Source organism: Onychomys torridus, chromosome 4, assembly GCF_903995425.1.
Source record: "Onychomys torridus chromosome 4, mOncTor1.1, whole genome shotgun sequence".
NCBI lineage: Eukaryota > Metazoa > Chordata > Mammalia > Rodentia > Cricetidae > Onychomys > Onychomys torridus.
The window spans coordinates 105,838,892-105,852,409 of NC_050446.1; the positions used below are offsets into that span (position 1 = coordinate 105,838,892).

The 13,518-nt window shown below is 45.7% G+C and overlaps 1 protein-coding gene across 1 annotated transcript in view; it reads left to right on the forward strand.

Annotated features, from left to right (window-relative positions):
• The window catches only part of LOC118581894, a 36,866-nt gene that overhangs the window by 206 nt on the left and 23,142 nt on the right, over nt 1-13,518 (forward strand). Inside the window, 4 exon segments of the mRNA XM_036184301.1 lie at nt 67-149; nt 529-1,891; nt 1,948-3,054; nt 3,243-3,495. Of these exon segments, the coding sequence (XP_036040194.1) occupies nt 67-149; nt 529-1,891; nt 1,948-3,054; nt 3,243-3,495 (2,806 nt within the window).

Sequence of the window (13,518 nt, forward strand, 5' to 3'; positions counted from 1 at the left end):
CGCAGCCCCAATCTCAATCAGACAGTACCCCATGTCTCGGGAAGCACAGGAGGGGATTAAACCCCACATCCGGCGGCTAATAGACCAGGGAGTGCTCAAACCCTGCCGATCTCCCTGGAATACTCCCCTCTTACCCGTCAAGAAACCAGGCACGGGGGAATTCAGACCGGTCCAGGACTTAAGGGAGGTCAATAAGCGGGTAGAAGACATACACCCCACAGTACCTAACCCCTACAACCTCCTCAGCACCCTCCCACCGACCCATACTTGGTATACGGTGCTGGATCTAAAAGATGCTTTCTTTTGCTTGAGACTGCATCCTCAGAGCCAGCTACTGTTTGCTTTTGAATGGAGGGACCCAGAAATCGGGCTTTCAGGACAGCTGACCTGGACCCGGCTCCCTCAAGGGTTCAAGAATAGCCCAACACTCTTTGATGAGGCCCTCCATGCAGATCTAGCCGGATTCCGGGTAGAGCACCCAACCTTGACTCTGCTCCAGTACGTACATGACCTCCTCTTGGCCGCCAGGAGCCGGACCGAATGCTTGGAAGGAACTCAGGCTCTGCTGACCAGGCTTGGGGAGAAGGGCTACAGGACCTCAGTCAAAAAGGCCCAGATATGCCAAAACAAAGTTATCTATTTGGGCTACACCCTGGAGGGAGGGCGAAGATGGCTGACCGAGGCCAGAAAAGAGGCAATTGTCTCAATCCCCCCTCCCAAGGGCCCTCAGCAAGTCCGAGAATTTTTGGTCACGGCTGGCTACTGCCGCCTCTGGATTCCTGGGTTTGCTGAACTGGCTGCCCCCCTGTATCCTCTCACTAAGCCGGGAATTATGTTCCGATGGGAGGAAGAACATCAACAGGCCTTCCAACAAATTAAGAGAGCATTGCTCGAGTCACCAGCCCTGGGCCTACCAGATCTAACTAAGCCCTTCGAACTATTCGTGGATGAGAACTCAGGTTTTGCCAAAGGGGTATTAGTGCAAAAACTGGGGCCCTGGAGGAGGCCGGTGGCCTATCTATCCAAGAAATTGGACCTGGTAGCCACTGGATGGCCCCCTTGCTTACGCATGGTGGCCGCTATTGCAGTCCTGCTCAAGGATGCGGGTAAACTGACTCTGGGTCAGCCAATGACTGTGCTATCCTCCCATGCGGTGGAAGCCCTAGTCCGGCAGCCCCCAGACAGATGGCTCTCCAACTCCAGAATGACTCATTATCAGGCCTTGCTGCTAGATACCAACTGAGTGACTTTCGGCCCCACAGTCTCCCTCAATCCGGCCACCCTACTACCCCTGCCTGCCTCCTCGGGGGAGCATGATTGCCTCCAGATCCTGGCGGAAGCGCACGGTACCCGTCCAGACCTGACCGATCAACCATTAAAGGACTCAGACTATGTCTGGTTCACGGACGGGAGCAGCTTCCTCGAGGAAGGGACGAGAAGAGCAGGAGCAGCTGTCACCACTGAGTCAGAGGTGGTCTGGGCCTCGCCATTGCCGGCTGGAACATCGGCCCAGAGAGCGGAGCTGATCGCACTCGCCCAGGCCCTCTGGATGGCAGAAGGTAAGAGACTCACAGTCTATACTGACAGCAGATATGCCTTCGCCACTGCTCATATGCATGGAGAAATCTACAGACAAAGGGGCCTCCTGACTTCAGAAGGTAAAGGAATCAAGAATAAAAAGGAGATTCTGGATCTCCTACAAGCACTATTCCTCCCACGGCAGCTCAGTATAATGCACTGTCCAGAGCATCAAAAGGGGAACACAGCAGTGGCTCGGGGAAACAGGCTGGCTGACCTAACTGCCCGAGCCGCAGCCTCCCAACCACCCAAGGAAGGGCAGCTGATGCTCCTCAGGGTCACCCGCTGCCTGGCAGAGGCCCTATGCCCTACAGCCCTGAGGACCATGAGCTAGCAAAGAAAATGGGGGCGGAATGGGACTCTGAGAAGCAGGCTTATACAAAAGAAGACAAACTAGTCATGCCTACTTCCCATACCCAATACATGCTCAAGTTCCTTCATGCACTGACCCATCTAAGCAAGGGCAAAATGAAGGCCCTACTGGCCGACGAGACTTCTGGGGCTATACTACTGAACCAGGACCAAATACTCCAGCAAGTGACCTCTAGCTGTCCAGCATGCACCCAAGTGAACCCCGGAAAGGCCCACTTAGGCAAGGGAACCCGCCTAAGGGGCCATCGCCCTGGGACTCATTGGGAAATAGATTTCACAGAGGTAAAGCCCGGACTCTATGGCTACCGTTACCTCCTGGTTTTTGTGGACACCTTTTCTGGATGGATGGAAGCATTCCCCACCAAGAAGGAAACAGCCAACGTCGTGGCCAAAAAGCTGTTGGAGGACATTTTTCCCAGATATGGGATGCCCCAGGTAATGGGGTCCGATAATGGGCCTGCCTTCGTCTCCCAGGTAAGTCAGAGGGTGGCCAGATTGCTGGGGATTGATTGGAAGCTTCATTGTGCATACCGGCCCCAGAGCTCAGGACAGGTAGAACGAGCTAATAGAACCATTAAGGAGACTTTGACCAAATTAACACTTGCAACTGGCTCTAGAGACTGGGTGCTCCTACTCCCTTTAGCCCTTTACCGGGCCCGGAATACCCCCGGACCCTATGGTTTGACTCCCTTTGAAATTATATATGGGCCCCCCCCACCTATTGTGAATTTCCTTCATCCTGACATTTCGTCCTTCGCTACCAGCCCTACCTTAGAGGCACACCTCCAGGCCATCCAGCTGGTACAGAAGGAAGTTTGGAAACCTCTGGCAGCAGCCTACCGAGAGCAACTGGACCACCCAATAGTCCCTCATCCCTTCCAGATCGGGGACTCCGTCTGGGTTCGGCGACACCAGACCAAGAATTTGGAACCACGGTGGAAGGGACCATACACCGTCCTGCTGACCACACCAACCGCTCTTAAGGTCGACGGGATTGCTGCCTGGGTCCACGCCTCCCACGTGAAGGCTGCTAAGGAGATTGACCCGACCAGCGCCAAGGAGTCCACATGGAAGGTACAGCGCACTCAAAATCCACTGAAGATAAGACTCTCTCGTGCCTGATTCTCCTCCTTACTCTTACCCCTCTCCCAACCCTGGGGTCAGGGTCCCCTCACCAGGTTAAAAGGCTCATTTGGCAAGTTATATCCCAAACCGGGGAGACCATATGGTCAACCACAGCTAACCATTCCCCCCACACCTGGTGGCCCCCCCTAACTCCCAATATTTGCCAGCTGGTAGCGGGCCTGGACGCTTGGGACATTGCTCATTTGAGTCACTCTGACTTCCCGGTTCGCACGGCCCGGTCAATCAGACCTGGGGGAGGACGAGGCCATCTCCCACAGAGGGGACCTGGATGTATCAATGCAGACACCCGTTGTTCCTTGTCCACTTATGACTTTTATGTCTGTCCCCATGATGGCCGCAACCGGAATGAGGCCCGTAGATGTGGGGGATATGAGGAATTCTTCTGCAAACAATGGGGATGTGAGACCACCGGCGGGGCCTATTGGAAGCCCAGCTCTAGTTGGGACCTGATAACGGTGTCTAAAAATTATTCCAGCCCCAACAAATGTACAGTCAGCACTGAGGGAACTGTCCCCTTACCCATTGTTATCTCTTTCACTGAAAAGGGCAAGGAGGACAGAGGATGGCAGTCCGGGCATACTTGGGGACTCAGGTTTTATATGACAGGGTTTAACAAAGGCCTGACCTTCAAAATTCAGCTCAAGGCAGAAACCACCCCCCTGTCAGTTGGTCCCAACTCGGTCCTCTCAGATCAGAACCCCCCGTCCCAGACAGGACAGGGTAAGCAACTCCCCACTCCCACTATGTCACCCAATATGAATGTTCCCAACATAACTGCAGCCCCAACAACTGCGGCCCCCGCCAGGACCCGCCTAGGAACAGGGGATCGACTCCTTGGTCTACTGCAAGGAGCCTATTCCACCCTAAATGCCACCCAGCCTAACCGAACTCAGGAATGTTGGCTATGTTTACTCTCCCTCCCTCCCTATTATGAAGGGGTAGCAGTACAGGGCCTGCACTCCCAGCTGGACACCCCCCACCCCACCCCACCCCCCCGCTCGATGCCTGAGAGAGACCCAACATAAGCTGACTCTGTCAGAAGTATCTGGACAGGGATTATGCCTGGGGAATCCTCCCCCATCCCATCGTGGCCTCTGTAATACCACTGTGACCTCGGGAACCGGAAATTCCATTAGTCCTAATGGAACTTACTGGGCATGCGACACGGGACTCACCCACTGTGCATCCTGGTCATTACTACAAGGCAATGAGTCCAGCTTTTGTGTATTAATAGAACTGTTTCCCAGGATAACCTATCATGAGCCTGAAGACATTTATGCTCAATTTGAGATGGGACCCGCCCGAACCAAGAGGGAACCTGTGTCCCTGACCTTAGCCCTTATGTTAGGAGGTCTCACTATGGGGGGAGTTGCGGCTGGGATAGGAACAGGAGCAACTGCCCTAGTTGAAACTCAACACATCCTACAGCTCCAAGCCGCTATGAACCAGGATATACAGGCTCTGGAGGAATCTATAAGTGCCTTAGAAAAGTCCCTAACCTCTCTCTCTGAGGTAGTACTCCAGAATCGTAGGGGGCTGGAGTGGAGGTGTTCAGGATCTGCCCTTTTCTGATTGACCTGCTCCAGCCTGTGGTCCCTCCAAGAAATGCCAGCATGGCTACAGGAAACCAAAACTAAAGCTTAGTCTGTGAGCTAATACAAGGAGGGGAACTGCATGTTTTCCCCGAACATGGAAGCTAGAAGGACCTGTGTCCATGGATACATGTGTTTTCTATCTCCTGGACCATGATAAATGTATTTTGAGGAGAACAGGGATACCAAGATACAGAATTTCAGGGACGATGCATCTGTCAAATAGGTAAGCAAGGGTGCAGCCTGTCAGCATACATAAACCAAACAGTTTCAACCAAGAGGTGAAGGACGTAATTTCCACCTGAAGAAGTGGTGGCCATAGCTGTGAGACATTTATGGCAAGTTTGCATTTGCTCTTAAAGAGGGATCTAGACATATATCCCATGAAAGAGCAGGAAGGGACATAGACAAAACATTATAAGTCTACAACCCACATCTGTCTTATCTTTAGTGGATCTTTGCAGGCCTTGGTGATAGTCCAGTTTTCTATAGCCAGGTCTTCATCCCCTGTGATACACTTGATCTGGGAGTGATCTATCCAGGTGTGGACATGGTCTGCCTTGACAGCCGTGGGGGTGGTCAAGATGACAAGGTGTGAGTTCAAGGCCAGGCTGGTCTACAGAGCAAGTTTCAGGACTGCCAAACTTAGGCAGTGAAGGACAGAAAGCTGGTGAAGATGTAATTGAATGAGGGGGCCATGTTCCAGCCCCAGTAAGCAGCAGAACTTGGCAGCTTCAGTCATGTGGTTCTGGTTTTGGAGTTAAGGCTAGAAGAAAGGGGTTATAGAATCTTCCTTTTCAGCTACGGAAAGCCACTGAGGTCAAACGTGTCAGGGGTGTCCCTGAATGGAGGCCTAGTATAGAAACTATTGCATGAAAATGTGAAGTTGGGGATTACAGTTAAGATATTTCCGTGCATCTCAGAAGAGACTTAGGACTTTAAAACAAATTTGGGACTGTTATTGACTACGGGAACTTTTGAAGTTGGATTAAATGTATTTTTGCATTATGATATGGCTTTAGGGATCAGGAATGTGGTGGTTTGAAAGAAAATGGCCCCCAAAGGGAGTGGCACTATTAGGAGGTGTGGTTTTGTTAGAGTGGGTGTGGCTTTGTTGGAGGAAGTGTGTCACTGTGGGGGTGGGCTTTCAGACTACCTATACCCAGGATACCACCCAGTGTGACTGTCTGTCAGTGACTTCCTGTTGCCTGCTGATGTAGCACTCTCATCCAGCACCATGTCTGCCTGCATGCCTCCATGCTCCCCACCATGATGATCATGGACTAAACCTCTGAAACTGAAAGTGAGCCACTCCAATGAAAGGTTTTGCTGATAAGAGTTGCCGTCATGAGGTCTTTCACAGCAATGCAAACCTGAACTAAGAGAGCAGTTTGCAGCTGATATCAGGATGCTGTCTGTCAGCCATGGGGAAATCTGCTGAGACAGATATGGGACAGAGTTAAAGTTTAGGAACTTAAAAGAAAATCTTACATGTAGAACTTCCCTCTAGGAGTTATCACTATGTGGGGAAGCTTAGGCTGTTAATTGACAGGAGTACTTCCTGGAGTCCATTTGACCTGTAACAGGCAGATCCCAGTTGAAATTCTCTGAAGCTTAAATGAACTTAAAGTTCACTAAAAGTTATAAAAGTTTGAGATAGATTAGCATTACCACTCTTTGTAATCCTTACATAAATCCACAGTGTAGAAAAGGCAGGGGACCCACACCTTTGAGTCATAGTAAAAGCTTGGGGACCCCCAAAATGATTTTGGACTAAAAGCATTAACACATTTTCCTCTGTCCAGAGGGACACACACAGACACACAGACACAGACACACACAGAGATACACACACACACAGACACACACACAGACACAGACACACACACAGACACACACTCACACACAGACACACACACAGACACACACTCACACACAGCCACACACAGACACACTCACACACAGACACAGACACAGACACAGACACACACACACACACACACACACACACCCCTATAGCACAGAGATGTTTTCAGCAGGATGAAAAGCACCTTTTAGTTTATACTTGGAAAACAGCCAAAGGAAATTTTAGAGTTTGAGCTTGTGACTATAGTAGCCAGCACTGTACCAGAGCCATGTTAACAGCTTATCAGAACTCCATTGATTAATTCGTTAAAACTCTGAACCTTTGAAGTCTTAACACCATATATCATCTTTAAGTTTTATTATTATTATTTTTAATTATTTTCTCAGATCCTTACAACTTGCATAAACCTCAAAACTTTTTTTTTTTTTTTCACAGAGACAGAGTTTCTCTGTGTGTAGCCTTGGCTGTCCTGACTCTCCCTGTAGACCAGGCTGACCTCGAACTCACAGCTGTCTCTGCCTTCCAAGTGCTGGGATTAAAGGTGTGTACCACCACAACCCAGCAACCTCAACCTCCCATTTTTCTTCAGTATTTTACCATGAGACACAAGTGATTGATTACTGATCATTGCAAAGCAAGTTCTTTTAAATAGAAAAATGGTAAAAAGTTACATTGAAATCTGTTTTATGAGTTTGCCTTTCTCATCAGGAGACCTAAAAACTCTAAGAAAAAAAACTGTAGAAAAAAAAATCAAGACCTGATTTTCACATATGAAATTGAGCAGGCAGCTGCTGCTAAACTGATGAAGCTACAGTTAGCCATCAACACTACCAGAGATCTCAGAAGGACAGATCTGAGCAAGAAGCATAAACCAAATGGTCTTTGTAACAAGAAAATGAAGTGACTTGCTAGTTGCCTGGACAATTACCCTAGGCTCTCTCTTAGCAACCTCAGGGAAGGCAGGCTGGCTTCAGTCTCCAGCGGTCACACAGGACAGCATTAACTTTTTGACTGCCACACAGGGTAGCATCAGCCTTCAGCTGCCAAATCTAAACAATCCGAGTGACTTTCTTGTGGATGAGGAACTTGAGAGATTGGCCTGCCTTGGCAAGGCAAAGAAGCACAGTCAACTCTCCAGTGTCCTGCTTGTTCCGTCTTGGCAGGGTCCTGGAGGTTGATGAGGCATTGGAGCAGTTTTTCCTATTGGTTACCACAATCCAGGTGGAGTCTTTTTTTGTTTTTTGTTTTTTGTCTATCACAGGAAGCCTTCCTTCCTTCCTTCCTTCCTTCCTTCCTTCCTTCCTTCCTTCCTTTATTTATTTATTTATATTTTTTATTTTTTTCTGGAGCTGAGGACTGAACCTAGGGAGCCTTTTTTTTTTTTTTTTATTAAACACTTTAAATACCATATTCAACAGATCTCTGAGGAGTTTTTGAAGGCTATCTATTAAGTATATCTGACTTCACATAAACTTTCCTTGTTGTTAGTTACTTGTTTTAGGCTTAACCTTGAAACCGTACACAGAATGTTAAGTAAAGCTTATCCTTGTCAATCAATTACGTTTGTTCTTAGCATGATTACAAGCATGGTTCAGAGCACAGCAAACAATCTGATCATTTATAGGATGACTGACTATTAACCTACAGGTCCTAATTATAGCCTTAAAAATTACAGTTCTTGAATGGAAGTTCTTTTAGTATCAAAATAAAACTTCAACTCATAAATGCAGTCTATAGAGAGACTGGGAATCTTCATTTTCTGATCCTTTCATGGTGCATCATTTTATAATATCACAGTTTCTTGTAGGACTCAGTTTATCCAAATGCTAAAGCTCAATAAAGTTAGCAGAGGCGAAGAGGCCAGATATACAGTTCAAATCAGTTTCTGTAGCCTGGACAGACCTTAGGCAAGGAGAGATATTCTATAGGTTCTTTTCCAAGTTCCTTAGGCCATTGTCTTGTACATCATACGCTCATAGCTGTGGCTCTGACTTTTTAGCTTCTTACCTCCTTCCCCATGTGTGTTTTTTATCCCTTTTCATCCTAGTGACCATTCTCGAGCCTCTGTTATTCTTTGTCTAGAATAATACAGCTCTCTGTCATCCCAGCCTGCCCCAAACACTGGCCAGATGCTATCTCTATCGATCTCTTTAAAGTCATATTTTTAATCAGAAGACCCAACTAGGGATGCTGGTCCCTGGCAGTGACTGTCAGGTTGGCATCAAACCCGGCCCAAGGCAATAGCCCTAAGCCAGGAGGTGACCTGGGCTGATTTTGTTTTCTTTTTTAGACAGCTTCCTTTCTAGAGTTTTCCTGCATGGTTCTGGTTCTGGCAACCTTTTCTGTCTTGGCCCTTTTAAAGGGATTTCTTAGGCCTAGTCCTGTGAGTCCTGAGATGGTGTATTCTGTTAGCACAGGTATGTATCTGGTCATAGCCCTCTATTTAAAGGAAAACTAGAATTGGAAAAAAACCACTAGAAAAATCTTTGCATATATCAAAGCAATGATGTGTTCAGACTCAGTGAATGTTGAGAACATTCAAGAACAAACATTTTGGTTTAACACGTGACATTTTTCTGAGATAAAACTGACATCTAGAAGACCTATTATTTAGCCATATTTTTAAAGAGGACAAAACCTCATTTAAGTTGCCTTCATTGAGAAATAAAAATGACTCTCTCTCTCTCTCTCTCTCTCTCTCTCTCTATATATATATATATATATATATATATATATATATATATAAATTTTTTTTTTTTTGGTTTTTTGAGACAGGGTTCCTCTGTTTAGCTTTGTGCCTTTCCTGGAACTTGTTTTGGAGACCAGGCTGGCCTTGAACTCACAGAGATCCGCCTGGCAAGCACAAGGTCCTGGGTTCGATCCTCAGCTTAAAAAAAAAAAAAGATTATATTTTTAATCATCATAGCCTCTTTAGTGTTGTTTTTTTCCAAAATTTTCTGGTTGCTCAGGCATTATGTCAAAGAACATTACAAATGTAAAAGAGAGAATTCCCTATAATCCCCATCTATAAAGATTTCTATTTGTATTTTTTCCTTTCATATAAAAGCATGTAAGTATAGCTTTAATATCTTAGTTATCAAACATATGCTGTTTTTAAATCCTATTTTTTTTTCTTGAGATAGGGTTTCTCTGTGTAGTCCTGGTTATCCTGAAACTCACTATGTAGACAAGGCTGGCCTCCAACCCAGAGATCCACCTGCCTCTGCTTCCCAAGTGTTGGGATTAAAGGTGTGCACCCCACCCCCTTTTAAAAATCCACCTCATTTTTTAAAAAATCATTTTTCCCTCATCTGTTATTTTTATTCTCAGGATAGAACCACCACACAAAGATTCATCCCAATCCAAAATATCTTGGAGACCCACTGTTATTCAAAAACACCCATTTTCTTTAAAACAAGAGTTGAGTCCAAGTTATACATATAGTATGTTGTTGTAAATTAAGATTATTACCTATGTATAAATTTTCAATCATCAACCCTCTTGCTCTAAGTTTTAAGTTAACCTTTTATTATAGATTTTACGTATCTTTAACCATACCAAATTAACTTATAAATCTTGAGGTACAGAAAAGTTTTCATAATAGTCTTACAAATCTTGGGATACAATTCATATTTTAGCAAAAATTTTAGAGTTAAACCCAAACCAGCAAGAGTATGGGGTGAGTAGTAATAATCTCCACTGGGAACAGTCTACCCTTTTGTCTTGTTTCTTTCCCTTCTGTGACACATAGTCAGGTGCCCTGCTTGGCACAGGAGAGAGATTTTTGAGGAAACTTTTAAACAAGCATGCTTGGGTCTAGAGGAAGAGAAGCCTAACCCAACTCCAGAGCCAGCTTTTCACTGAAGTAGAACAACATAAAACATCATTTTAATAATATCCATACCTAAAAGATAACCTGAATCCCTGTAAAACTGAATCCAGTGACCAGGGAGAGGGGCCAGAGTAAGCTGAGAGCAAAGAAGGCTTAGAGATAAGAAATTTGAGCCCTGGACATAGAGGACATGGCAGGAGAGAGCTGAGACACACTAGCCATTGGGGAGTGTGTGCACACCACAGCTTGCCCATTCCTTCGCTCTCTCCCTCACTTGCTCAGTCTGGCTCCTGGCTCCCTCATCTGCAACAGACTTATGGACACACCAGAAAACACAGACGAATCAAATAACAACTTAAAAAGATGGAACATCCATACAGTCAAGGGGGACCAGACAAAAGCAAACATTTGGTGGCTTCATTAGTATACCCAACAGCCAATTTCCACCTCAGCTTTTCCAGCAAGAGCCAGTGGAGTTCAAGTGGAATTAATGCTACATCCAGATTTTCCACTAGTTCCACAAATGTGTGCTATAGACAAACAGGAGATTTACCTACACCTCCAGAGGTTTTCTGATGCCTCTTTTCTCACAATCTAGGCATTGAGAACCTGCCTGTGGCTCCCTCCAGATACTGGACCTATCCAATTTCTTGGCTGCCAGGAGCCATCACAAGGACAAAGGAGAGGGATCAAGCTCTGAAGTAAGGCTTTTCTGTGCTTATTATTTGACATTTGACACCCCCCCTCTTAATTTTTTTAGACAGCATCTCAGTGTAGCCCTAGCTGGTCTTGAACTCACTATGTAAACTAAGCTGACCTCAAATTTACAGAGATCTACCTGCCTCTGCCTCCCAAAGACTACTGAGATCAAAGATATGTAACCACCATGCCTAGCTCCTACATGACTTCTTGAAGGGGAATTTTTTGTTTGTTTTTCAAGACAGGATTTCTCTGTGTAGCCCTGGCTGTCCTGGAACTTGTTCTACAGACCAATCCTCAGTTGTCTGGCTGAATATCTCTGTGTCTTGGAACCACTGTCTCAATATCAGGTCCAGAGGATGAAGTAGAGGCATCTAAAACCCATGTGGCCATTGTGATGGATATTCTTGGTTGTCAACTTGACCCCATCTGGAATTGACTGAAACTCAAAATGACTGGGCACACTTGTAAGGGATTTTTTTTTTTTTTTTTGAGACAAGGTTTCTCTGTGTAGCTTTGAAGCCTTTCTTGGAACTCACTCTGTAGACCAGGCTGGCCTCAAACTCACAGAGATCCGACTGGCTCTGCCTCCCGAGTGCTGGGATTACAGGCGTGGGCCACCATCACCTGGCAGGAAGATCCACTTCTAACCCATATCTTTGAGGTGGGAAGAGCCCCCCTCTAATCTGGGCCACACCTTCCGCTGGAAGCCTGTGTAAGGACATGGAGGAAGGAAGCTCTCTCTTTTGTCTGCTTGCCCTCACCTGGCTAGCAAGTCCATTCTGTAACTGGCACTCAAGGCTGTTTCTTCAGGATTCCAGAAAATACTGAAAACTAGCTGAGACATCCAGACTCATAGACCAAACAACTATGAGATTCTCAGACCTTTGTGCTATGGAGTTTGAGACCCCAGGGAAAAGACCAGAGACTCAATATAATTATAATTAAAAGATGTATTGATTAGCTACTGGCAGGACAAACAATCTATGAGCCAAATTTGAGATTGCTGGGGGAAGGGGAGAGGACCCACAATACCAATGCAGGCAAGAAAAAACTGATTTGTTCTGTCAGGGTAAGTGACCCCAGATAATCTTTGGGTATCAGTGTAAGCAAGTTACAGAAGCCAAAGACGTAGTTAGTCATATCATTTCTAGGTGAGGGTCAATGAGTCAGGGTGCCGGGAACTGACCTTTCTGGGAGTCAGAGACAAATGGCCAGTGGGTAGCAAGATGGATGCCTAGCATAAGTCACATTTGTTCATAGGCAGTCATTGTTGGGTTAGCTGGGCCTGTAAGGCATTCTAATAAACCCCCTTTCTATATATAAGAGAGAGTCATTCTGTAAGGTCTATTGCTTTAGCAAATCCTAACAATACAGTCAAGCTGCAAGAAATCCTGAAGTTTCTGTCAAAAGTAGGCAAATGAGGTCACTTGTTTTATCAAGGCCAAACGTCTCTGCACTGAAGGTGAAGTCATTCCTGAGAGAGGGCCCGCTGCATACTATTTTAACGACTGTCTCTGTCTTTTGTGCTATGTCAAACAAAAGTGGCTTCGTTTTTCCTCCTGGGTTATCAGAGGAAGGTTATACAGAGGAAGAATAGATAGGTAAGGCCTTAGTACTTTTTGGTACTATCTGTTTTTCTGAAAGGCATGGGTGACTAGAGCAGTTAATGTCTGTTTTTCCAGGTTTCTTAGATGATATTTTTGTGGCAATGGTATCTTGTTAAACCCACTAGCCACATGCTCACTGAGTGGCTCATTTCTTTCTGTTTTAAGATAAGCTTATACCTAATTTTTAAAAAGAGATTTCAGAGCTTTGCCTATAGCATTAGAAAATTAAATATTTCAGCTACTTAACTATAGAATCGGCCCGATGGTGCTGGCGCATGCCTTTAATCCCAGCACTCGGGAGGCAGAGCCAGGCAGATCTCTGTGAGTTCAAGGCCAGCCTGGGCTACCAAGTGAGTTCCAGGAAAGGCACAAAGCTACCTAGAGAAACCCTGTCTCGAAAAACCAAAACCAAAACCAAAACCAAAACAAAACAAAACAAAACAAAAAAAAAAACCCAAACAACAACAACAACAACAACAAAAACCAAAACCAAACCAAAACAAAAAACTATAGAATCTTCTTTCACATTTAAATGCTTAGGTTCTTGGCTGGTATCTACAAGTTATGCTTTTTGAGCTAGAACTCAGAGAGGCAGTCAGGCCTAACAGTAATGATCTCTTAAGCAATTGAGGAACCATGTCCTATTTAGAATCTGTCCCCTTGACACAGCCTAGAAATACTAGGAAAAAATGTCTCAGTTAAATAATTGCCTTTATCAGGTTGGTCTGTTGACAGTCTGTGAGGGATTATCTTTTTTAAAAAAATATTTATTTTAATTTTATGTGTTTAAGCATTTTGCCTGCATGTATAGGTGTGAGCACC